Here is a 26,714-nt window from a genome sequence, read left to right as displayed (position 1 = left end):
CTATACGAAACTTGCATTGTGTCCTCTGCAGTGTGAGATGCCACGCAGTACGTAGCACCTGCAACCGGAAGCCCGCTCCGCTTGCTGGTGAAAGCAGTTCGTCCTCATGATACGCTGGCAGCATCTTGATCGCGACCTCTGGTGTTTGATTTGCCCGGAAATAAAAGAGATGCCTCCGGCCCTCTACTTTTTAGATGTGGAAGCTGCACTAGCAGCCAACAAAACACCAATAATATACACACAAAACTATATATATAATCACTGTGAGGCGCCATATATAGCAGACAACATCAGCTGAACTCCTTGGAGCCTGCCGGCTCTGCAACCGCCACCTTTACACGAAAAGGATCGTCCTAAGATGATGAGGCACTAATCTTTTAAATTGATCATTTAGGGAGCAAAATATAATCACTGTGACTGATATGATCTAATAAAAGCAAATACGAAAACAGACGACTGATGCCATAGTGCAATCAATTTAAAAGCATGTAAACACCAAACCCTCCGGATCCCAGATTAATACTAAGATTTGAATCAATGAGAGGCGTTCATCGCGGTAAAATCAATAACCGAGATATAAGAGGTCAACATAGGAACAACCAAGAACACGAAGAACACAAATTGACACAATATTTAGACCCAAAATTCACTCTCATAAAGGAAACAAATCAATTGGTGGCATCTCTATATCTCCTACCCTCCCTCCCTCGTCTCTCTTTCCCTTCTCTCTACCACCAGTCCCCACCCAACACCCCCACGCCGCCCCAGTCCCCCACTATCTCTCACCGGGTCCAAATAAGCAAGATTTCTTGTCAATAATGTAGCAAAATAGCAATTGGTGCTGTGACCTCTTCTCCGTCCGTACGAACTGCCAGGTTGTGGTGCATGGTGACAGCATGTGAGTGTTGTCCGCAAAAGAGCGTAGTTGTAGTATGCGCGCTTTAGGTCGAGCTGCTTGTGGCCCAAACAATGATTTGGTGAGGTCTTGATCGATCAACCACCGTCTCATTAATTTGCCACACCCAATATTCGCCATAGATATACACCTGCTCGTTGCTAGAAAACAGATAATGATAACATATAATCTTGAGCTCCCAGAGAGATCCAATGCTCGACAACATAATAAATCAGCAGCTACAGCCTTAGCTCGAGGTCGGGCTCCACGCCGGCGGCGGGGGTGTCCGTCGTCGCCTTGCGGGCCGCGGCGGACGTTTGCGTGCCCCTTGTCCAGTTGAGCGTCTCATCGATCAGGCCGGCGCTGCCGTGCAGGGCCGCTGGCGGCGCGTGGCCGCCGCCAGTCCACCTCTCCAGCTCCCAGCGCAGCGCCGCGGCAGTGGCGGCCCTGTAAGACGACGCCTCCCCAGCCCCGGCGCCAATAATTGCGACCGCCCCGCCGCAGTGCGGGGCGCCTGCCACGAACATTGACGACGTGGCAGCAGGCAGCACGCTGCCGGCCGCGAGCTCGAGCGCGGCGGCGTAGGAGGTGCCGCAGGTGTTCCAGCCGCTGCCGGCGACGCGCTCCTTCTTGTGCGCGTTCTGGTGCCCGCCCAGCGCCTGCGACTTGAGGAACGTCTTGCAGCAGAAGAGGCACGGGAACAGCCGCGCGCCGCCGCCGCTTGTGTCGTCAGAACAAGGTGGAGCACCGCGAGAGGACTCCATCCTGCTAATGGAAACCGTGGATTCGCTATATTTGGATGGGAATCAGACCTGGCTAGCACGTACTACTCCAAGTGGAGCAGAGGAGGGGAAGGGCGCTGTGCCTGTGACCCCGGATGGATGAGCCACTCCACTATTTTGTATAGAAAGTTAATAGTCATCGCAGCTCACAACAACTTGGCACTTCCATTGTTGGAGGTTGCATTGCTAGCCAGTGAACTTTAAGACTCGCCGGAAACCGACGCCGCAGGTGTGCAGCTGTTGCCTGTCGCTTTAACCATGGGCATCCATCGTCGTTGTCGTCGTCGTCCTCGATTCATCGCCATTTAACTTTAGTTTATTCACCCGGTCGATTCGATTCCTGTGCTATTATTTCTGGTGCCACTAGGGCTGTGGTTCCGCGCTCGCCGGTGGTCCGTTCTGTCGCCGTCCGCATGAAAGCGCCATGGCAGCATCAACAGGGTTCCGATCGGAGCCACCGCTGGCCAGCAGTCTAAATAAATCTAGCCAGTCTAGCTTTGATTGCATGATGTATGATCAACAACAGGTGTACAGGCAGCAAAGATTTCAGTCACCGGTCATGGTTAAGTAAATGAACGGAGGAAGCCAGCAGCGGAGCCTCACAAACATGCATCTATAAACGTACACATACACACCCTACCCATATGAACAACCAAAGGAGACCATAGTCAGAGACTCGAACATGCATATAGGTGGACTGGTTTCACAAGTGACCAGCTGAATCATCCTTTGTTAGCACTGCTTTTGTCACTTTGGTCAACTAGCAACTACTACCTCTTCCCCGGCCACCTTCACTGTCGATTTTGGGCGATTCGCTCCTTACGCCACTGGAATAACAATATATAAAAAAATCAATAGCGATGGATGAAAAAGATCAACAGTGATGAGTATTCCACATGTCCCCAATATTTTCTTTTTCTTTCGACTCTTCCCTACTTTTTTTATCCTACCACACACAATTTAACAACATTTCGAATCCATAATTCAAAATCCGAAACAAAATATAGGTCACTAAATAATCAAAATTAAACATGAAGAATTAGACTGCCCTCACTCCTCTAGTTAGTGCTTTTTAGTAAGCTAACGACAGACATGATGGAGCACCCCCAAGATCAAACTTAATTCTTGTCAGACATATTCTAATCAGCCTAATTCTATGAATGCAAACGGCCCCTTAGGGCTGCTTGGATCTTCTCATTTTAGAAAAATTAAAATCTACTTAATAAACTAGGCTATTTGGGTTAGAATTTGATATCCCATCACTTTCCAACCACTTTTCAAAGTTTAGATATAACCCTATCCTAAATTCATAGGATGGAAGATGAAAATTGATTCTATACACCACCAAGCTATGTTTCTATTCCGTAACTTATAGCGCACTTTTTGACTCACTCCTCTATAGTAGAAATATAGCACATAACTATCTCCCTCATATGGCCAGCAATAGTATACAAATATATTCTGTATATAATCATACTAGCTTAATAGATTTGTGTCTAAATTATGATTATTAAAATAAAATTTAATTCCAAGGTTTCAAATGGGCCATAGCGAAATCAATTGGAATAGCAGCACCTGGAAATACTTTTTGGATGTGCGTGCTAGCACAGAGGAATTTATACTAGAGGATCATGCACCAAGAGAAAGAAAAAGGATAAAGCAGAAGCATTTCAGCTCGTAGGCCGAGAAGGATAGGTGTTAGTTAGATACTACCTACTCCCTCAATTTTAAATTATAAATTATTTTGATAAATTTAAATAACTAAATTTTGCTATGTATCTAGACACAATGTATATATAGATGTATAGCAAAATCTATATATCTAGATTTGCCAAAAACGACCGATTGGCATCCCTGGTCATCATTACGCTGTGGACCCATTGGCACGCCGGCTGCACCACTCCCGTCAAATTGATGGGAAGGGCCATACGCGGTCACCTTCCGCAACCGGGCGTAGGGTGAGGTGGGCGCACCAAGCTAGAGGGCCCCACCACATACATCTCGACAAGGGATGGGACACCCAGCTCCAGACACCAGTGAGAGAGGTCAATCCTGTTAACAAGAAAGAAGTCTGCTCCCGGCGCTCCGTGACAAAAGTACCATGACGCCATACCTTGCCACGGGTATAGCGGACAAGACCATGGCCACGTCAGGTGGCGTCGCGGAATGGGTGAACATGACTCGGCTTCGGGATATGAGGACGCACATCGAACCGGGGGGGGGGGGGGGGGTCTAAACAGACACGTGTAGGGCTCCCGAGTCCCGACCTCCTCACCGGGGAGCCGACCCTGGGGATGAGACACCCCTTCTCTTGCATTGTAGCCCAGCCCACCAGACTATATGAGGCGGAGCTGGACCTTCTTTCTCTCTCTGAACACTTTTACACTCACATACGCACACCGCTTACAAGCGCCCCGTTGTAAGCACCAACACTCGAACTCAAGAAACACGAAGCACACCACCCATACTTGACGTAGGGTGGTTGCTCGAACCGGTCTAAATTCTTGTCTCTAAGTGTTAGCCATCAAACTACGGAGAAGCGAGGTGTAAAATTACTGGCCGGTGATCGAAATACTGAGTACTGATTGTATACATTCAATGAAGAAGATACTGTGGTGATGCACCCATGAGTCCCATGACTTGTCCTCAAGTGGTGCTGTCTACTGAGGAGGGGGGGGGGGGGGAGGGGGGGGCGGAGAGCAAACAAAGGGCGATCAGCATAACCAATAATATGTGCAGACTGATTTGACGTGCATTGTTCATCATATCGACATATGATTCGTCCAAGACGTAGGTTTCATGGAAAACATACAAATAATAATTGTCTGGTGATCCGATCCATAGAGGTGTGTATGCCGACACGCCTAATAAGTACAAAGTCCAACGGAGATATATCGTATCTAAATACGGCATGCCGCTTAAACATGTAATATCAGACAAAAGGAAATGAGGATATAAATCACTAAAGAAAATAGACACCGCCCAAAATAATATTCACAACACCGGAAACATTTGTTTGAAAAAAAAGTTATGAGACCTAGCAGGAAAGAAATGCGACTTGACCGGTGCATTTTTACTACATACCCATGTTATCATTATTGTTGATTAATTACTCCAAAATACTTCCTCGGTCCTAATAAATACAAGAATTTTTTAGGATTTTAGGACAAATTAGATATGGAAGTGAAAGTCCTTACTCCTCACTAAAGCAGCCAGGTCCTGATCATTGTCCAACTCTTGATTTGATTGGCGCTCTTAATGGCCGTTGTTGGTTTGGAACACTTAATCACAGACATCTCTGTGTGTGGAACAATAGATGATGATGTCACTGAATATGGTGGGTGGGATTTTAGAGGCCGCTTCCAGGATCTATTTTGTGCGTAAATTCTCTCATAAACACTCTTCTAACTAATCTAGCCTTTAGAGTTTAGACCTCATCATAAACTTCTAGACAACCTCCTTTTGAAACTAGGCTCTTACGCTAGCGTAAATTGATACAGTAATCTTATTTGTTTCGTGCATACATTCTCCTGTAGTTAAATAAATATTCTCGCTTATTTGAAACATACTCCCTTCGCGTTCCAAAAAAGAATAGAATTCAAGCTTCTTGCCAAATCAAACAATCTCAGTTTTAACTATATATATAAAAGATAATATTGTTTATGGTATAAAATAATTATAGTTAGATTTATCGAAATATATTTTCATAATATATCTATTTGGAGTCATAAACATTAATAATATTTTCTATAAAATAAGTTAAACTAAAGGATGTTTGATCTAGTTCAAATTTAGAATTTCATTCGTTCTGGATGGAGGTAGCAATAAATACAACTCTACATATGAAAATCAGTTAAACATGTATGTGCACACTATATTTTCCCGGACATGCGTCCGGTATGTATTAAAAAGAAGAAGAGAACTGACCGGGTTTTATCTACACACTATTCTCTGTCGTATTGCAAACCAGGGAATTTATTTTAAACTTCTTAAAATATAGTACAGCTAAAAAACCTGCAACAGCCGATAAAAAAGACCTGAAAACAGAGGCTAGCTTCGGCTAGGTACATAGCATGTGTGGCGACAAGTATACCTGAACTGAACAGCCAATGCAAGCTGCAAATCATAGGGTGGCAGTGGCACCGTGGTGCCTGGCTGCCCTGCTCCTCGGTGACATAGATGCAGACCTCTAGAGTATAAGCTCGAGGTCGAGATCCTCGCCGGCGCAAGCTGCCGTGGCGGCCGCCGCACTGCCCGGGCTGGCAGGCGCAACGGATGCCCTGAGCCAGTTGAGCATGTCGATCGTGCCATCGCAGCCAGCGGGGGTGCCCTCAGCCCCCGCGCTCATCTCCCGCCGGATGCTCACCGGGGCAAAAAGCATGGCGCGCCGTCGCTGCATTTGCGCCCGAAAGGTTGGGTCTTCATCGTGGTCGTGGCCACCGCGGTGGGACAGCGTGGGAATGGACATGGTGGCAACGCCGCCGGCACTCCCGACGAACCAAAAGCGCTCCGCGGCGGCGGCGGCGTCGTTGCCGTAGACGTCGGGGTTCCAGCTGGTGCTTCGCTCCTCCTTATGCGCGTTCTGGTGGCCGCCGAGCGCCTGCGACTTGAGGAACGTCTTGTCGCAGAAAAGGCAGGGGTACAGGCGAACGTTCGTACCGCCCACGTCCCCGGCGTTGTTGCTGCCGCCGGTCGCCGTTGCCAACGACAGCGACAGGTCCGCCGCCGCCGGCGGCGGCGGCCGTGGTGGAGCTCTAGGTGATGATGAGCACTCCATGCACAAGGCCTTATTGGGATGTAACTGAACAATGCTCTAACTTGCCTGACACAATCAGAGGAATATATGCGCCCTGATCAGCAGGTTCTTTATAATCTTGCGAAAAATTCCAGCCACAATACCATCAAATCTGACGTGGATAGTGGGAGAACCACACCATGCGATATTTTGACTGGTTTATTTGGAATAATATTTGGGTGGGATTCAATCGATCCAGAGCGGCATGGCACACTAGACGACGGATGAATCGTCCAACTGTTCAGGTGGTGGCCGGGCATGTTTCCACACACAATAAAGCGATATGGGGACGTGCATATGAGACAAAATCATCTGTTTGATCTTAGTCATAGGGACTCTTCAAGGACAAATTAAAGTCTCTAATTATTAGAATTGCTTCCGATACATTGATATCAATTAGAAGATGTGCAAAGTAGATGCGCGCTAGCTTATTATTTCCAAACTTAGGAGCAAGGAACCAAAATTTTCCATTCTCTACACTAACATGGGCTTTTTTTAAAAAAAAAACAAACAGAGTTCAAATGCAAACGCTCTCAGACACGGTATCACCACCGCATGCACTCACACAGTCACACCTATGAAATGCCTATATATGAAAGATTGGACTGGCAAATTTTAAGATTGATGAACTCATACAGGTTGATCTCTACATTGATTTTCCTTATCGTCACTCTAATAAAATGCTCGTATTAGATAATGCTTTGTTATCCATGGCGGGAAATGTGCTCATCTCTGATGGAGTTCTGGCACTTGTAAACTATGCTGATCCATGGGAGATGCCCGGTTTGTGTATTAGCTGCACATTATTTCGTATGAGAAACAATCGGTCGTATGATGGCACAAATAAATGGAGTGAGACCACTTTTTACCATCAACTATAGGTCGAATGCCTCTCTCTGGAGGGGTTTGAAGCCGGAACTTTGTCCATTATCTAGAAAAACTATCGGCGAAATGCCCCTCTCTGGAGAGGTTTGAACCTGGAACTTTCTCCATTATCTAAGAAAACTATCGGCAGAATGCCATATATATTCAGTTTTGAAGTTTGAGGGCCATATCATCCATATTCCTGCGACAGTTGGAAGGTCAAAAAACAACTTGTTGCTAAATACAATTGATCTCATAAGTAGTGAACCAAACGGGGGTACCCTCAATCATCACAAGCATTTCATCACTGATGAGAACCTAGTGCATGTACCACCAAGCAAATCTTCGTCACTGAGAACCTGTAGTGCATGTACCAACAAGCAAATCTTTCTTAAAAGTCGTACACTGAAAGAAAAATATAGATCTTTTGCCTGTCTTCAACCACAAAACTAAATGCCTGAAGGGTGTCCCCATCACAGGCGGCATCTCGACCCTCTGGTGCTTGATTTGCTCGGAAAAGAGATGCCATGCCGGGCCACTACCTTTACACATGCAAACTGCACTAACTAGCTAGCAGCCAAGAAGCACCAGTATGTGTGTGCAACTGTGTACAGGCTAGGACAGGAATCGAGCGTCGAAGCCGGACAACATAATTCACACATTTTTGGTTAATTAGGACCGCACCATGCATATATAGCAGACAACACCACCTGAACCCCCATGGGCTCTGCCGGCTCGCAATGCGATCGCGACAACCACCATCTTGTTTTCTCCGACGAACGATGGAAGACAATCTCGCGGCCTGATTCTGTGTAAACCACGGTGCCTTATAGGAGACTCGTATGGTACAACAATAGCTCGTAAACAGCGGCGAAGCCAGAGCATTTGCCTCGTGGGTGCATACGCTTAGGGAAAATATCCTTTTTTTATTTATACTCCATGGCGTCATCGGACATACATCAGTTCGTTTGACCCTACATACAGTTACCACAAGCAAATTAAACGAAAAGCGTTGCAATAAATCTGCATGTGCTGTAGCTTCACTGTAGCAAGAATTCTCTTTTCTTTCTCTTCCCTCCCACATCTGCCGGAGAGGAGCTGCAAACAAATTGTGTGGCTCCTCTGATAGCACCACAGTACTACTGCTGTTATAGGAGGCCAAACGGCCTCGTAGCGTACGTCGGTCGTCAGGAATGGAATAATCCAACAGAGTAGGCAGGTTACGTCTGGTCCCCTTGCTAAGCAGCAGCACTGCTGCTGTCACGCGCTGTGCGTGGCCACGTGACGCCACCGTCCTGGAAGTGGACGTGCATGCTTGTCCGATCCCCAATCCAATCTAGGCACCATGCATGGAAGAAAAGTCGTCACCAATGAAACAGCTAACCAGCTAGTTCTTCTTGTAAGCCTACTAGCTGGATCTTCTAGTAGCTGCTTGTTGGAAGAGTCAGCGCGGCTTGGATCCGGAACTAATTCTAATCCTGTACGGACTAATCAGGATTAGATATGGACTGATTTTAAACTAATTACTCATATAATAGCTAATTGATCGTTACACTCCATTAGCCTTGATTAGTTTTGAATTAGTCCATATTTAGCCCATTATCACAAATGACAAATCGGACTAATTTTTAGTCCTCTCTTGATTTAGACCATCCAAACAGAATCTATGCTTGATGTGCGGAGCGTGGCCCTGATGACGAGTCAGGTTCCGCTTCAGCTTCAGCTCCAAGTTACTGGCATCCACTGGGAGTTGGAGCAACAGGGGATTGCTAGCAACTCTTCTTCAATGTTCTTCTTTTAAACGGATGGCAAGAGCTAGCTTTATTTGCCGCATTTTGTTATGGGAAAATCAAACGAGGATGTTTATTTTCTTCTTCTTTGCGACAACAACAAACCACACTTTCTTCTTCTGCGGGAAGCAATCCATAGGATACAGTATCGAGGATGGTACATGCATGATTGCCATCCAACACCCAACACAAGCAAGCAAAACTACACTCGACGACGGTAGGCAACCGTACAAGACGATGACTGAGCAGCAGGCACGCCACACGAAGAACGCTAGCTAGCTCACGGTCGTGAAGAAGCTGGCCAGAGCCTCAGCTCGAGGTCGGGCTCCTCCCGCCGCCGCCGCCGCCGCCGCCGCCAGAGGGGCCGTCGTGGTCTCCTTCGGCGCCGCGGTGCCGTCTCGCTGCGTGCCCCTGCTCCAGTTCAGCACGTGGCCCATCAACCCGTCCCTGCTGCCGTCGTGCTCGGTGCCTCCGTGCAGGGGCGGCACGTGGTGGCCGGTCGTCCACCACTCCAGCTCCAAGCGCCGCAGCGCCACGGCAGCGGCGGCGTCCCTGTGCGCCTCCCCAGCCCTTGCGCCGCCCGCGGCAGCCCCGCCGCAGATCTGGCCATGGGCGCCCGCCACGAACACCGACGACGTGGCAGGCAGCGCGCTGCCGGCGGCCGCGAGCGCGTCCAGCTCCACCGCGGCGGCGTAGGAGGCGCCGAAGGCGTTCCAGCCGCTGCCGGCGACGCGCTTCTTCTTGTGCGCGTTCTGGTGTCCGCCTAGCGCCTGCGACTTGAGGAACGTCTTGCTGCAGAACAGGCACGGGAACAGCCGCGCGCCGCTGCTGCCGTCGTCCTCCACGCCGCCGCCGCCGCCGCCGCGGCGTGCATCCGGAGAAGGTGGAGCACGTCTGGAGGACTCCATGCAGACATGTATCTGCAGGCGGTCCTATCGACGATTCGATCTACAGCTGCTACTCCATAAAAGGATTGATTGTTTGCCAGTAGATAGAACTAATAAGGATAGGAGATAGGTCCTATTTGGTTCCAAGGCTAAACTTTAACTCTATCATATTAATATAAGAATCTTATCATGTAGGAGAATTAAATAAAATTTATCTAAAAACTTTTTTCGGTACTAATTCGTGAGACGAATTTAATAAATCTAATTAATCTATAATTTGCAACGGTGATGCTACATCAATCATTCGCTAATCATAGATTGATATATCTTATTAGATTTATCTCGCGAATTAGCCTAAGAGTTCTGCAACTAGTTTTATAATTATACTTTATTTAATGCTCCTAAATGATAAGATTATTTTTGATATGACAGGGCTAAAGTTTAGTGCTTAGGAACCAAACACCCCCCTTAAACTCATTAAATTCGTATCATGAATTAGCATCCATCTGTAGAAAAAATTTTGTAAAAAAATTATTTAATACTCCTAAAATAGTAAAATTCTTTTCGATGTCACATGCTAAACTTTAGCCGTTCGAAATCAAGCAGGACCTTACTAGCATTCCGCTAATGCAAGTTATGGGATTACTATGTTTGGTTCCCCTGGGTTTATTTTAAGCCCCGTCACATCGGATGTTTATACTAATTAGAAGTATTAAATATAGACTAATGATAAAATAAATTCCATAACCCCTAGGCTTATTCGCGAGACGAATCTATTAAACCTAATTAGTCCGTGATGTGTAGTAAATTTGTGCTAATTATGGATTAATTAGATTTAATGGATTCGTCTCGTGAATAAGTCTTAGACTTATGCAGTTAATTTTATAATTAGTTTATATTTAATCTTTATAATTGGTATTAAAATATTTAATGTAATAAAGTTTAAAATAAGCCAACCAAACACCCCCAAGTGGAGGAGGAGAGCTGCGCTGTGAGCGGATGGATGAGCCACTCTACTATTTATAGAAAGGGAAGGACGGCGGCACCATAACTCACAAGTCGCGTGAAGAAGACATGTAAAGCTCCATTGTTGGAGATTGCTACAACATCTTAGCGCGATTTTGAAAAGTTGTTGAACTAGGTTCAAAAGGCTGTTGCAATCTTTTTTAAAAAAATTGTTGCGAGATTTGTGAAAATGCCATGCACTTTTAAATAAAGACTGTTGGTGTGCTGCAACAACATTGATGATGTACTATTGTATCGTTCTGACTTGATCATCGATTTGTACTTGGTATGCCTTCGCTACTTTTTTTACAGTTTATTTATTATCAACTCTTTAAAAAGCATCGCATCGTTTTTCACGTATCCGAGTCAACGACATATATAAGTATTCTCTTCCTTTGCATCCATTCACCCTAACAAGGAAAAGCGAACCGATACACGTTCTGGCGCGTCGACACGCGTCCCCCGGCAGCACGCGGTGCTTCTTGTGAGTAGTGACCAACCATGCATGTGGTCCGACGGAGACGGGGGGAAACGAGAGACGGGACGCCGGCCTTGCTCGCAATGAGCTAGTATCCGCCACAAGCAAGGCTCCTGTGCGAGCTTTCGTAGCAGGAAAAGAGGTGGTGGTCGCGATTTGCGATCCCTCGCCGACGGTGGGCCGCGGCCGCGGTGCGGTGGCGGCAACGGTGGCTGGCAAGCTGCCGCCTACCCTACCTCGGTGGCTCGGTCCAGTCCGGTCGCCGTCGGGCTAAAAACGCCAGGCGGTGAAAGGATCCTGGTCCAAGAGAAGGTTCAATTGCGACTTTTTCAAATTCTATCAGGTCCTTAATTTATAACTAGTATTTACCCAATCTATAAATTAACTAGTATTTGCCCAATCTATAAATTTGAAACTATCATTTAGATTACACTAGTATTAAAATCTTAGATAGGTAAACACACTAACATGCTCATATTGTCTGGATAAAATCACACTAGCAAAGTCAAGAGAGCACACTAGCAAGTAAAGATCCTACTCAACAAACAAGCGAGCAAAGATAGCAACAAGTAAAACCAAATGTAAATGCTTGAATGTAAAGAGAGGGACATAAGACAACTTATTTCTTTCCTGTAGTATTGAGTTGACGCCCCCTAATTCACGTTGGAGCACCCACTAAGGGTTGAGCTCCCTTGCATCACCGCCAAGAAGTAAGTGTTCACTAAGAATGCTCCTTCTCCATATCCGGAGCGGCGAGCTTCAAACCGCGTACAATCTTTTCGTCTTGGAGCTCCCGCAAACTCGAACAGATCACCAAGAGCCTCCGGGTCACTAAGACTGTCTAAGTGCCGTCAAACACCAAGAGTAACCTGTCCCTAAGCCTTCACTTGACCTAAGTTGGTCCTAAGCTCAAGCACACTTGCTACTCAAGAACGGATGTTTCTTTGTGTTTGAATCAACTCTCAAGCTCAAACTCTTCTTCTTATGGCTTCAAGTTCTTCTCTTCTGCTCTGGAGTGGCCTCAAGTCAAAGGCAGCTTAAGTGACCGGGAAAGTGAATATATAGTCTAGAGATCAAGCTATAGCCTTTGGAAGCAACTTTTCCAAAAAGCATAAAGCGTTGGTTAAATCGGTCGTATGCGTCAATTCAACCGATTACACTGAACTGTGAATAGTAGCCGTTAGACTTCTGATAGGCTCTCGTGCTAATGTTATTGCACCGATGATTGAACTGACGGCGTCGGTTTAACCGGTCATGAAGAACTTTCCAGACCAAGGCTTCTGCCATTCTTAAAACGGTACTGAGTAAAACCAGCACGAATGCACCGATGCATCTCCGTCGGCTTAACCGGTGCTGAAGCAAATTTTGACCCAGAACCTTCTGGCGCTGTATCGATTGTCATTGCACTTTCCATTGCACCGACGGTGCGTCGATTTAATTGGTCACGTGGAGGTTTCATCATTTAATCTCCATCTGCACTGTCCAATGCACCAACTTGATATATATTTTTGCTTAGATTTAACCGGTCCTTAGAATCTTTCTGCCACTTGTGCAGTAGGCTTGGAATTGAGTTTTTCTTCGAATTTCTTCTTCTTCCAAGTGTTGTTTTTTTAAAATTGTCTAGGACTGAGCTTCAGCAAGTGTACATGATTTTAAAGCCAACTTTCACTGGATCAACCTACTAACTCAAGAACCCCTTTGTTCTTAGTACAGTCAAAAACTAAAAACTATAAAATCTGAATTAAATCAAGTATCCTTTATCTTTTCATGATATTTGATACTAGAAAAGTTCTTAATTTTCATGTCTGAATCTTTAACACGCATTTCAATAGATCTCCTTTCATATTTCATATGTGATATATTCAAGATATGATATCTATTTTAAAATACACATTAGTCATGTACGGTTATTATTAATTACCAAAATTTAATTTATCATATGCATCTATCCGCCTATACGCCTTTCAGCCGGTCACGGCGGCATCTGGTCCGTAGGCTAGGACATCAGCCAGCCCCAAAATTTCGTATTCTTTCTGGGCCCTCCAACGTTGTCACAGGCCGCAGAAACTCGGCCCAGTGGCCTGTAGGAATGGATGTCTCTTCCTGGTCGTTGTTCAGCCCAGCTCATTGCCTTACCTCTGCCCATCATCGTCTGTTGTCATGTGTCGTGTCGTCCCTTGTTTATTGGGCCGGCCTAACTTTTATCGTCCTTATCTTTCGGCAGTCCGTTGTTGAGTTACAGTTCATTTCGTTTTCTAAACGGGAAACAAAAAATGAGTTTGCTTTTTTTTCTCTTTTTTTTTTCTTTTTCTTTGAAACGGCAAGTCTTAAGCCGTTAATCGTGAACTGCCCAAGTCACGTACGTGGACTAGACAAGAAAAGAAAAGAAAGGAGTAAAGCTGTGACAGGCAAACACAACAAATTTCTACCGCTCTTTTATATTTCTCTCAAACTGAGCCAGCTTTTAAATAAAAACAGAAGCACTGCCACATCATATAACAATTTTTTAAAGAGCTGATGGAGTCGACCGGAGAAAGCGCTATCGATTTAGATCGTATTTGATACAGCCTTCAGCTTCTCCTAGAAGTTAAAACTTTTAAAACAGCTTCTTTAATGAAGTTAAAACTGTTTTCAAAATCGTTTGAAGAAGCATGAGTCTATGAGAGAAGTTATGATTTCTACCTTCTTCTCTCCAAATATAAGATGGAAATAGCTTCACGAGATACTACATTCATGAAGCTGCTAAAAATACCCACCCCTTTAGCGTAGCTTTACGGATCTCCTTAAGAAGCTGCGGTGGCAAATGGGCTCTTAGTTCTGCCAGGAGATCCCTGTAACGTGGGCCCCACCACCACCGTTAGTTTTTTCAGCGCAATCTTATCGGACTTTTTTTTAAAAAGGGGATAAAAAAATAAAATTCGGAAAAGGGGAGCCGGATGGGAGAAATTAGGAAAATGGGTACCTCCCGCTCATTGAACGGGCGGAAAGGAGCCTCCCGCCCATCCATCGGGCGGGAGGTTCCAAAAAAATTTCCAGCGGCCTCTTCGCGAATAAGAAAAGTTTTTTATTCGCGAAGAGGTCCCTGAAGCAGGCCTCCCGCCCGGCCAGTGGGCGGGAGGCCTCCCGCCCGACCAGTGGGCGGGATGCTTCCAGGTCCCGTTATATTTTCTTAGAATTTATGTTTCACAAACTATTTGAAATTCAGACTTTTTTCAAATACAAGATTTATTCGCAATACTCTTATATGCATATAAAATTTTAATTCAATTTTACGAAGAAGATTACGGTATCTAAAACTCGTACGAAGATAGTTAAACAATAACATTTTGCAACGTAGAATCTAAATATTACGATAGTACAATACATGAAGCCATAAACAATAAAATAATATGATAACAAACATTACAAACATTACAAATATTACAAATACATGAATCCAAATATTCTGTCTTGAGTCAATGCGGCAAATATTGCAAATACGCATCCAGGTCTCATACAATCTCAACGCGGTAAATATTATATATAAGCAAACAACGTTCAAATAAAATTACAACTAAATGATGCCTGATGACGTACTAGCACTCGATCGGCGACGTCTCCCACTCCTTGATGCCACCGGAGGTCTTCCATCTGTAGCATCACCTGTAGGCCTAGCTTCAGCAGAATTGGGGCCAGCATCATTAGTTGGACAACGTTTATACGTGTGTCCAATCTGATTACATGCACTGCAGCGTTGTATCCTCGGACGGAGCTCTGACTCATCCATATCATTACGAATACGCCGTGACTGACGACGCCCTCTCTTAACCCGTGATGATCTTGGGTCTGGAATATATATAACAGGATTCGCTGTCTCAGTGAACGATCCAACCAAACGGAACCCATAGATCTCATACTGCCAGGTGCTGGCAATTGTCTCCTTTCTGAAGTAATGTGAAACATATATATCGACAGGATGTCGAATATCCGCACAAGCAGCCATTACATGAGAACAAGGTAAGTGCAGCAACTTAGGCCTCATGCATGAGCAACAACAAGTTCCATCAAACTTGAGAATGCACTCCTTTACAGGAGTTTAACGTCTCATGCCATGTCGTGCCCTGTCTTTAGGAGATACCTCAAACTTGAGCTCATATGTTCCACATTGCCGTACGTGGTGTAGCCGGACGCTTTCTGCCTTCTTAGTCATATATTGTGTTACCATGAATCCAAAATTTCTGTCAGGATCTCGCATGAATACCTGATTTTTAGTGAACCGCTCCCTAAAGTAATCGGTACACCCCCGGACGATGAATTCCACAATTGCAACCAGTGGAAGCCCACGAACACCTTCTCCTTTGTCTAGAGTTTTCAGGTCATAATAGCTTTCAGAATTTCTCTGACATAGGACGGCCAGCAATCGAGGAACATTATCATATGCAGCCTCGAACGTACCAAACCTCATCTCCAACACCTTTTGTTTTGCACTCCACGCCTTGCTGTACGAGATGGTATACTTGTACTTTTCCTGAATGTACCTGATAATAGACTTTGGTTCATATGACAAGTTGTCTACTATCGTCCCGTACATCTCATTTGCGATGTATTGCGACGTTAGGTTGCGATGGGTCTTCTGCACCCCAGGCAAATGACAAGTGTGCTGAGTGACAATGGAGCATTCCCAATAATATTTCCATTTACCCTTATAGGCATGCACCCGCCATGGACAGCCCTCCTTCACACATACCACATCGTACTTACGAGATTTGCACTCGACTGTTTTAAACTCTCGCATAAGAGATAGAGACCAGCACTTAACAGATTCCTTCACCTCTTTAATTGAGTGGTACCTCGCACCCTGGATAATTTCATTCTCCCTACAATCCGAAGGCCAGCTAGATCCGTCATCTACGACAAGATGACCGAAGTCGCTGCTTACCCAATCTTCAGGCACATCATCGTCATCATCAGACGAATCGGCATTCATTGCTTCGTCCAATTCACGTTCTTCGTCTTGCAGCTGTTCAACAATGAAGGTTATGTTCTCCCCCTCATCAGCCACGCATTGAGGTGCTGCGGTCCCACCTGCCTCAATGTTTGCCCCCTCAACTTCTTCATCAATATTTTCATCCCCCGGAGCAGCTTCAGTGTTTATCAAAGGGTTCTGGTGCACACTGACAAGGAGTACCGGTGGCCATTGCCAATGACTTGCATTTTGCAGATAATTTAACCAGTCCTCGTTGCTTGCAAGTGGCATCAGCTCCCAGATCAAAGCGTGAGTGGTACGATTAATGACGCATTGAACACTCACAGTGTGTGTCTCCTGATTAATCCTTAATCCCCTCATTAACCAGTTGCATAGGGAATCAAATGTCCTCTCGTGCGGTCTGGTAATTTCTCTAACCGCACAATTGAATTCACTTAAATCTACACCATTTGGCCCATAAATCACATTTCCTTCTCCGTAATATATACTGAAAATACCCTTCTCGGAAGACATATCTGAAAATACCGCACAGTTGAATAAACTAGTTACACTACATATTAATACACAACGACGACTCTAAGTTTCAGCGATTCTCAGATTATATTTTACAAATTCTAAACTATTCAGAATATCAATTATACTAAAAACAAATGAAAATGCTAAAAACTATTCAAAACATAACTACTCTAAGAAATATTTCCTAGATTATAGTTATTTTCAAGTAATTATACGGCTAGAATAAGAATATACTTCCAAATTGACGTGTGAACAGGGATTCGCCGCTTCCTCTTCTCTCTTCCTCTCCTCTCTTTCTTTTTTTCTGATTTTTGCTGAATAAAATAAAATTTTTGGGGCTGGTTCGGGCTTATATAGCCGGGGGGAGGGCATCCCGCCCGACCAAAGGGCGGGATGCCCCTCAGGACAACATCCCGCCCTTTGGATGGGCGGGATGCCCCCGCCTACCCCGGCAGGGACCTCTTCGCAAATAAAAAATTCGCGAAGAGGCCCTCGGGGAACCTCCCGCCCACTGGATGGGCGGGAGGTCCTCGGCCCCACGCCTCCCGCCCAATCAGCGGGCGGGAGGTAACTATTTTTTAAAATTTTCCCCACCGGCATCTCTTTTTCTAATTTTATTTTTTTATCCTTTTCTAAAAATATCCTCGCGTTCGGCCTCGCCTTCCTCAGCCCGACGGACTGCTCCAGCGACCAGCCCAGGCCCCGCCTCGCCGGCGTTGGATTGTTGGGTCGTCTCTTGTTTATTGGGCCGGCCCAATATTTATTGCCCCATCTTATCTTTCTGCAGTCCGTTGTTGAGTTATTTTTTCTCAAACTGAAGTAGCTTTTAGTTAATTAAAAACGGAAGCACTGCTAGAAGAATTTCTTTCGTTCCCCTCCGTTGTTAGTATTTGTTAAGAGAGACTAGATTTCTCCTCTCGTCAAGGCACGGCGGCAAGTTCGGTGGCGCAAGATGCTGACTCGGTTCATTCCCGCCTGGTCGTCGTCAAGCCCGTCGCGATCACCGAGCTGGTCCCGCGCTAATCCGTGAGTAGTTAGATTCACTCACCAACCCCGCTCCCACTCACGCACCTACCTAAACCCCCAACCCAATTAAGAAAAGTTAATAATCCTCCTTTTTCTTTTTCTTTTTCTAATACGTCGAGAAAAAGACCAAAATACTATCACGTCACTTTACTTGTTTACTGTTAGGTCGGCCTCAATAAACAGTATTATAGCACACTTACCTTGTTGATTGGAAACTAGGTAATTATACCAGATGAGTTTCATGGTTACGAAACTTCTCTAGTATCATGTGAAACTCTCTCCTTTCTCTTCCCGTCGTGTCAATAAAATTGGTGATATAGTGTAGAGTTTAATGCTATAAAATTCTTTATAAAATTTTCTATAGCGCAGAATTTACGACGAGATGCTGGCTTCCTCGCACGACCAAAATGGGGCAGAAAAGGAGGAGATACCAGTGAGTCGGGCGTGCAGCGGGTGGTGGGGCCCGCCCACCGAACAAGACCGAGACGTTTTTTTCTTGATGAAAAAAGGAAAAAATGAAAAGAAATCGCAGGCTGCCGCCCGGGACTGAGGGAGCCATGCGTTCGAGCTGTGCTAGTGGTGGTATTAATTGGCTGCTTTGACCTCACCCTTCTTGTTCTTCTTCCCCACCTCCCTCTCTGCTGGTTTGGTGTCGCTGCCGGGCTGGTAGTGGTGGTGGTGGTTGTTGGAACAGGAGCGTCAGCTGCCAGCCGAGCCGATGACGGGGAGGTGAAGATCTTTTCCCCTCCCTTCGCCGCTTCGGCTTCAGCCAGGAGAAGGCGCCGGCCCCAAGGAAGCTGCCGTCTCCTTTTGCCGCCGGAGCCGGAGGAAGAGGGGTCTCCAGGTCAGTTCGTTGTCCCTCCTCGTCTCGTGAGATTGGCAGGGGATTAGGGTCTGGATACTGCAAATCGCCCCCATTCTTCTGTTCTGCACCGATTGATTTCTAGCGACGTCTACCAGGCGGGCTGCTATCGGTCCTTCCTCCGGCGATTGTTTTTTTTTATCTCTTCTCGTGGTCGAGGAATTGAGGCCTCCTCCCCCCCCCCCGGGGAAGCAGCAGCTCGCTTGACTCGCTCCCCTGCGTCGACGAGGCTCGCCGCTGAAGCAGCAGGCGGAGCATGCGCCGCGTCCGGGTGTCCTCCCACCAGGCCCCAGTCCACAAGCTCGGCGACGCGCAGATGGCGCTCACGCCCAAGTTCCGCCTCGCCACCACCGCCCCCGCGCACCCGGAGGCCCCCCAGCAGCCGGCCTGGGAGACGCCGCTCATCCCGGGCCTCCCCGACGACGCCGCGCTCGGCTGCCTCCTCCGCCTCCCCGTCGAGGCGCACGCGGCCTGCCGCCTCGTGTGCCGCCGCTGGCGCCACCTCCTCGCCGACAAGGCGCGCTTCTTCGCGCAACGGAGGGCGCTGGGCCTCCGCACCCCCTGGCTCTTCACCCTCGCCTTCCACCGCTGCACGGGGAAGATCCAGTGGAAGGTGCTCGACCTCGGCCACCTCACCTGGCACGCCATCCCCGCCATGCCGTGCCGGGACCGGGCGTGCCCGCGTGGGTTCGGCTGCGTCGCCATTCCCAGCGACGGCACGCTCCTCGTCTGCGGCGGCCTCGTCTCCGACATGGACTGCCCCTTGCACCTGGTTCTCAAGTATGACATCTACAAGAACAGGTGGACGGTCATGACAAGGATGATCGCTGCTCGCTCCTTCTTTGCCGGTGGCGTGATCGATGGTCGGGTTTATGTCGCCGGGGGTTATAGCACCAACCAGTTTGAGCTGAATTCCGCGGAGGTTCTTGATCCTGATAAGGGTGTTTGGCAACCGATTGCTAGTATGGGCATGAACATGGCCTCGTCGGACTCTGCTGTCATCAGTGGTAGGCTGTATGTCACTGAAGGATGCGCCTGGCCGTTCTTCTCGTCGCCGAGAGGGCAGGTTTATGATCCGAAGATCGACCGGTGGGAGGCGATGCCGGTTGGAATGCGCGAAGGTTGGACGGGACAGAGTGTGGTCATCGATGGGCATCTGTTTGTCATTTCAGAGTACGAGAGGATGAAGGTTAAGATCTATGATCCGCAGACAGATTCATGGGACTCGGTCAGTGGCCCTCCGATGCCCGAGCGGATTATGAAGCCCTTCTCCGTCAGTTGTCTGGACAGCAAGATTGTTGTCGTTGGCCGAGGTCTCCATGTAGCAATTGGGCATGTTGAGAAGCAACCTGCTGGCGGCGGCAATTCTGATAGCAGGAGTTCAAACTACTCCATTTGTTGGCAAGATGTGGATGTTCCTAAGGAATTCAGTGATCTGACACCTTCAAGCAGCCAGATTCTGCATGCTTAATTTATCTTCGAGCCGTGGTGATCTGCAAAAATATCCCAGCTGATCAACCTTCTCCGGTACAATGACTGATCAACTGTTTAAACTGCCCGTACAACTGTTGTGTTCTGTATAGTAGGCTCTTTTCCAGTCAGATCTCCACGGTCTGGAACTGTTGTACCTGTAAAGAAATAAATCGAGTTTCTCCAGAACAGAGAGACAAACTGAGACCCTGTTGTAAGTATATGCTTGTCAGTTCTTGAACAGGAAGTTCTATTTCGTTCTTTGGTCTTCACATTTATTAGAATTGTTGCTGAATGCACTCTCCCAAATGCTGCTTGCCTTGTCAACAAACTGATAGCATAACTGTGCTTGTAACCAGGCTGCTTCTGCACCAGATGGAAAACGTAAGCTGATTTGTGATCAGTTCAGAGCTAAAAAGTAGTTGATTCCTTCATTTTACACGTCTCGGTCGTTCTGCCATCGTTGGGCACTGATGCTGTTATATCGTAACACTACAGCTTGGGTACATTGCTAGCATTCTGCCCTCCTGAACTTTGCAAGTATGATGCTTTAGTTCTGTCTGTACCTTGCATTGCTTCATCACACAACATGGCAACGATTTATGGAAAGTTTGCAATTGCAGGTTTTTATTTTGGTATCTATTTGGATGCCTTTTAACCAGATAAAGGTCAATTGTGCTACTTCTCAAAGGATCAAAAGGGGAGCTGAGTGAGATTCGACTACCATGCTTTTGCTATTTCTTTTCCATCTGAAACAGGGTGCTTATCCTGTTATCCACATGACTGGCATGACCACAGATGCAGCTGGAGACGTGGAGTGTAGCCATCCAAGAACCAGAAACAGTAGCAATGGCCTCTTGTAGTCTTGTGGTCTTTGGCGAGCATAAAGTCAGACATGACATGATATCTTGACGGATTAGCTACCACCTACCAAAAGAGAAAACTATTACCACTTCCACTGCAATGATTTACCAATCGGTAATTTGGTTCATGCTGTTAAGGAATTTTGAGAAAAATAATGGTAACCTTGAAGATTGTTCTTTCTGTGTACAGAAAATGAAGGATTTTCTGAACGCAAAAAAAATAGAGAATTAAATTAGAAGGTACCAGTCTCCAAAGTGAATCTCTGTCAAAGCAAGGCCAGTTCAGCAACCGGAGTAGCAGCCATGGAGGCACTCTACCTGCTCGCCTCCTTGGCAGCTACCCTCGTCACCTCCGCCTTCCAATCCCTCCTCCTCCTCCTCCGCCTCCTATTCCAGCGCCGCCATGACTCCGGCAGTGGGTCCACCGCTGGCGCCACTCGGCTGTACGAGGGCCGCGTCCGGCACTCGCGCCGGCGCCCGGCGGCACACGCCTTCGAGTACCCCGTGCGCTACGCGCTCGTCGACCTCGACCGCATGCCGCTCCCGGACCACCTCTCCGCCGACGACGCGCGCCGCATCGCCTCCACCTCCGGGCCCGTGTGAGTTCCCTCCTCCCTACTGCTGTTACTGAGCGAAAATTTCGCTCATTTTCTAGTAAAAATCGCGCCTTTAGTGCTCTAAAATCGAAGGAGAGCAATTATTGAGCTGTAAAAATCTCCAATTTGTTATAATATTGCGAAAGGCAGAGCGGTTTCATGTAAAAAAACTTTCCTTGTGAAATGTTTTGTCGCTGATTCGCATTGTTCTATCCTTGGTGAAGGCATCTCCTGACAATACCCAAGAGCGTGGGGTACGAGCAGAACCCGCTAAGCATTTACTACTGCTACAATTCTGCGGGACAGGGACAAGATGGGGAGCTCAGGATGTGCATTGCTGAGGTGAGATCAGTGTCTATGATTCATCTTGATTGGGTTATGGTAAATTATTTGCACTGTCATAATCTCTCGATATTTGTGTCAGGTCACAAACACTCCCTGGGGCGAGAGGGTGATGTTTACCTTCCAACCCGACTCTGATCTTGTCGCGAAGCCCTTGCATGTCAGCCCCTTTATGGTATGACCTCACTTAAGAAGCATTAAGCTAGCAAAAACAATGTACCTTGTGTACTCAGATATCAGACAATGTGGTGTCTGGAACCCTTTTATGGCAAAAATGATATAATTGACCTATTGAAGTCAGAAACTTTACTTGGCTCAATTCACTTGCTTGAGGGAGCTCATTGCAAATTCTTTTTTGTGGTTGTATAATCAATGTTTCCGATTCTGACACTCACTGGTTCGTATTGCCTAGTTAGTTTATGATAACTATGTGTACTATGTTGACCTCTGTTGCATGTTCTTAGTGGGTGTTTTTTTCTTGGGATGAGTTGTAGGATATGCTCGGCAACTGGAGTATTCGTGCTGATGCCCCTGGGGATAGCCTATATGTTGTCATATTAGTTCAGCATCCAACACTTGGGAACTATTTCACTGCAGCTTTGCATGCCAAATTAGTTGGACACACAAGTAATTCCTTGAGGCTGGCAACTTTCTTCTGGCTGATGCCGCACAAAGTTGCTGCGTGGATATACTGGGAGGTAAGAATCCTATGTATTCTGTACCCTTTCTGTGGTTATGTTTATGGTTGTATTTTCGCATTGAACAATAAACACTACTAGATAACTCTCATGAAAAGGCTATAATAGATGTAAAAAGATGAGACAAACTTGGTGGGTATTCTTTTCCATTCTTCTTTCCTGTATGTTGGTCTATGAATAATCTGTCATGGTGGTTTAATCAACAATCAAGCAAATAATAGTGATTATTCGTTGAGTTTATGTTTGGTCAACAGTAAACCTTGAGTTGCAGATATTGCGAAAGTTTCTAGGATTTATTCTTTGGGCTCCATTGTATCCATGTTCAAATCACTGTTGAGTCAAATCAATACCGGTGGGTTTATACAAACATTTAAGATAGACAATGGCAACTGGGGCAATTTTGAATTATGAAGTAGAGTAACAGTGGTTCATCACACACACACACACACACAAAGGAAAAAAGGATGGCACAGCATATTACAGCTCGAAGATACAATATCCTCAATTCCTCGTACCAGTTATGTAACATCCCACGAACAAACTGAAGGAAATTGAACTTAGGAGGACTGAATACCATGTCCTGATAGCACTCCAACGTAATTTATTAGTTTATTACTCCCTTGCGTGGTGTTTTTCAGTCCATTTCTGGTGATAGTATTCATATCCCAGGCAGATGCATTGCAACCTTGCAGAGCTTATAAATCTGAAATGCTACCATATATTGTAGTTGAAAGTAGCCTAACGTAAATGTGCCCTGAAGTAGATAACAAAACCTTCACTTTTAGTTGCAGAAGCCTGTAATATTCACTTCAGAGCTCTTCAGCAGATACGGTGTAACAGAGCCTTGAGGACCTCAGCAAACACCTTCCAAGAAAATTCCTGCTAGTACATACTTGAAAACCATGATCCAAATATTCAGTTTTGTTGCATATGCATCTAGGCGCTCCCTCCAAGCTTTGTTTGCTCAAAAGTGTTCTTGTAAATGCATTTTGTAGCTTCTAATGAGCAAACAAACCATGTTTTCATCAGCAAGTTGAAGCTCTACATCGCTGCATGTGCTTTAGTCCCTCCTCTAGCAGATCCCATTATTGAGAAAGACATGGCCACAATGTACTTATGCTTTTAAGTAAGGCTCCAATGACAATTCCAACTATCATGAATCCTGATATAAGCTCATCTGCGTATGATCCATTGGACTCCTCAATTTGTGCAAGCTATTTGCATCGAAGGCAGGTTTCTCTTTCGCTTCGACAAAGGTTCATAGTTTCAGAGACGATGCCATGATACTGCTAGTTGTTTTTAGAAGACTTCTCTTCTGGGTATTATACTATGAAAATTTTCAAATAGATGAGGTTTTATGTCTGTAACAGTAGCAAAGTTGAAGTGAACACATGGCATTTCGTTTGCTGATATACCTTCACCAACTGACAAGTGATAACTGATGACTGTGGCAACTGCATCCTGTGCTGGCTGACATGTCATCACAGCACCTTGGTTGTACTTGGAATTCATTCATTCATGAAGTTTAATACTTGACACATGAGCTGCTGCTACATTCATCTCTTTTTTTAGTGCTGTTTTCTGGTTAATCTTACTGGTGCTCTGCTGCAATTATTCAGGCCCTCAGGCTTTGGCTGAAAAATGTCAAATTCCTGGACCATCCCAGGTGTTTAAACCAGAGTTACAGGGATGAAGCACTGAAGCGTGATCTTGAGCTCCGTTCCTCTTGTAGCTTCCTTCGGAAACAGAAGGCAAACAACCAAAGAAGCAGCTGCACTGACGAGATGCGTGAAATCTCGAACCATCTAGATAGCAAGGGCGACGAGAACATCACGAAGAGGTGGTGCGTTTGGAGGGATGCTCAGTGGCCGTGGTCATGACAGCACAAAGAGGTTCCATTTTGTGTTCATTGCAATACCGTCCGATGCTCCCCCCCGTATAATCAATCGTCGTCATTTGATTTTTTTTCCATAAGAATCGTCATTTGATTTGACATTGCCCCTTTCATGTTCACTATTACCAAAGAGAAGATTACTTGTGACATGTTTTTCCTGAAAAGAAACATTTTCATCAGTGTATGCATCTCGTTTTTGACTAATTATTTCAGCCTTGTTCCTTGCATCCCTATGGCATTTGCAAGCAGTACATGTTTACTCTATAGTTTCAAAAGGTACATGTGCCTGATTGCTTCCAGCTTTGTAAAGTGCCGGATTCTTAGCAGCCGGCCAGGCAAGACACTCATGGCTGCTATCTTGAACTATTAGTCAAACTTCTGTACCTGGAGAAGCTCTGCATCTCCTTTCTCTGTGTCTATATTTTCTTTTTTGAAGATTGCATCACCCCATTCCTTTTCCTTTGTGTAACTATATTTCAATTATATTAGTACGTTTCGTTCACATGTGCTGCCTAGCATCCGACATGTGCTCATCCGTGGGGATACGATGCTCTGTTCATCCTCAGAGGTTTCGTTCTGAATCTTCTGAACGTGACAGTGGTGAGACTTTGCGTCAGTGATTTCGCAGCTCAAAGCTGCTCCGTTTGCCCACTGATTTTTTTTTCCAGAAGGATTCACACGGATTTACTTGCGCGTTCGGATTTAATCTCAGGAAAGCCACGGAATTAGCACGCTAATGAACCTGCGTGCTTGCGTGCGTCGTGCTCCGACATGGGCCCCACAAGTTGGCGAGTAGTGTAACTAACTGATGGAAGTATGCAACTAGCACGTGCTCCCATGTCTGTGCCTCGTTTTGCACGTGCTGGGCTGGGGGGAAGCGTGGGAACGGCGACATGAGTGGTGGCGTGCAGCCAAGGCCCAACCATGGGATGACTTCGATTTCCTTTCCGTCAAAGTCACGTCATGTCTATGCAGAGCTAGCTCCCTTTCCTTTCCAGAAATTAGATCCAAGAAATCATTGTTTAACACTCTTACAGTTTGCAGAATTAGAAGGACCTTAATGCGCTATTAACAGAGGAATATCCCCAGACAATGCAATATCCATAATTCAATATATATATATATATAGGTTGGTTTAAATTGTTATGATGCACACGACTCTTCCGGCCTTTTCGAAAAAAAATGATGTGCCTTGTAAAGTTGTTGGGGTCTCGTGGAAAAATGTCACGAAGCGCCTTGTCAGAGCATTAAAAAAATGCATATTTTCATACGCATGTGTAGATATTAGAGCATGGATAAGAAACTAGGAACCCTTTGTTTTTCTTGCTGCCTTTAAAAAAGCCATTTTTTTCAATTATAAGGATGGCCCCTGCACATATACACACACCACCAGATGCACACCATGCTGCCATATCCATGGGCATGCCTCCTACACACTTTTACAAATAAATCGATAGATTGTTTTTTTATTCCATGCATATCCATGAGATATGGCATGTTTGCTTTAGTTTCTTTCCGTGAAATTGCATGGAAAGTGTGTAGTACTAGTTCTCCCCTAAAAATTAGAACTTTTCCTCAGGAGTCTGAAAATTAGATTAAAATAAGCTATTTCTCAAAACGGGTTTGCAGGTACTTTTGTGTAAAATATTGTTAATCTCTCCTATAGCGAGGCGTATGTGGTGACTTCGTTAATCTCGAGGATCTGCCAGTTCAGTCCGTGGGAGATGCTTATAAAGGTAGGGTTACGTGCGTGTATTCATAGGGGTAAGTGTGCGAGGTGTATTCACAGGGATAAGTGTGCGTGCGTGTATGCGAGCGTCTGCGTCTGTACGTACTGTGTTTCGCAAAAAACAAATAACACCCCAGCACTGCGTAGCTACAAGAGAGACCGGAGACATGCTTCGAAAATGATTTTCTTTCATTCAAGTAATGTATTACGATTATCTTTCTGAGCTGTTTCTTGACCAAACTGCTGGCCAACGTGC

At 45.9% G+C, this 26,714-nt stretch overlaps 3 protein-coding genes across 4 annotated transcripts; 2 read left to right on the top strand and 1 right to left on the bottom strand.

The window, feature by feature from the left end:
• Positions 1–557: 557 nt before the first annotated feature.
• LOC112882893 (zinc finger protein 4-like) lies at positions 558–1,866 on the bottom strand. The gene is made up of 2 exons (XM_025948086.1): positions 1,333–1,866; positions 558–1,272 (listed from the first exon to the last, which is right to left on the bottom strand). The coding sequence occupies exons 1-2, from the start codon at positions 1,657–1,659 to the stop codon at positions 1,135–1,137; spliced, it is 465 nt and encodes a 154-aa protein (XP_025803871.1). The 5' UTR covers positions 1,660–1,866; the 3' UTR covers positions 558–1,134.
• A 16,719-nt stretch (positions 1,867–18,585) lies between these two features.
• Positions 18,586–20,612, top strand: LOC112880549 (F-box/kelch-repeat protein At1g30090). Its single transcript, XM_025945221.1, has 2 exons — positions 18,586–18,848; positions 18,965–20,612. Exon 2 carries the CDS (start codon positions 19,123–19,125, stop codon positions 20,335–20,337), a length of 1,215 nt encoding a protein of 404 aa, XP_025801006.1. The 5' UTR covers positions 18,586–18,848; positions 18,965–19,122; the 3' UTR covers positions 20,338–20,612.
• Positions 20,613–20,739: 127 nt separating this feature from the next.
• Positions 20,740–24,933, top strand: LOC112880550. Of its 2 annotated transcripts, XM_025945223.1 has the most exons (7): positions 20,740–20,876; positions 20,960–21,314; positions 21,390–21,798; positions 22,020–22,137; positions 22,220–22,312; positions 22,632–22,835; positions 24,455–24,933. In XM_025945223.1, the coding sequence occupies exons 3-7, from the start codon at positions 21,503–21,505 to the stop codon at positions 24,713–24,715; spliced, it is 972 nt and encodes a 323-aa protein (XP_025801008.1). In that variant the 5' UTR covers positions 20,740–20,876; positions 20,960–21,314; positions 21,390–21,502; the 3' UTR covers positions 24,716–24,933. The 2 variants fall into 2 exon arrangements, with proteins under 2 accessions (XP_025801008.1, XP_025801007.1); XM_025945222.1 differs by having other exon boundaries at positions 20,960–21,798.
• Positions 24,934–26,714: the final 1,781 nt, after the last annotated feature.

Source organism: Panicum hallii, chromosome 2 (genome assembly GCF_002211085.1).
Source record: "Panicum hallii strain FIL2 chromosome 2, PHallii_v3.1, whole genome shotgun sequence".
Taxonomy (NCBI): Eukaryota; Viridiplantae; Streptophyta; class Magnoliopsida; order Poales; family Poaceae; genus Panicum; species Panicum hallii.
This window is presented reverse-complemented; position numbering and strand designations above follow the sequence as displayed.

Coding starts and splice junctions, on each gene's coding strand:
- LOC112880550 (XM_025945223.1), top strand. CDS start 21,503: ATGGAGGCACTCTACCTGCTCGCCTCCTTGGCAGCTACCCTCGTCACC. Junction 21,799..22,019: donor GCCTCCACCTCCGGGCCCGT/GTGAGTTCCCTC, acceptor TCCTTGGTGAAG/GCATCTCCTGACAATACCCA. Junction 22,313..22,631: donor TGCATGTCAGCCCCTTTATG/GTATGACCTCAC, acceptor GATGAGTTGTAG/GATATGCTCGGCAACTGGAG.
- LOC112882893 (XM_025948086.1), bottom strand. CDS start 1,659: ATGGAGTCCTCTCGCGGTGCTCCACCTTGTTCTGACGACACAAGCGGC. Junction 1,273..1,332: donor CGTCTTACAGGGCCGCCACT/GCCGCGGCGCTG, acceptor GCGCCGCCAGCG/GCCCTGCACGGCAGCGCCGG.
- LOC112880549 (XM_025945221.1), top strand. CDS start 19,123: ATGCGCCGCGTCCGGGTGTCCTCCCACCAGGCCCCAGTCCACAAGCTC.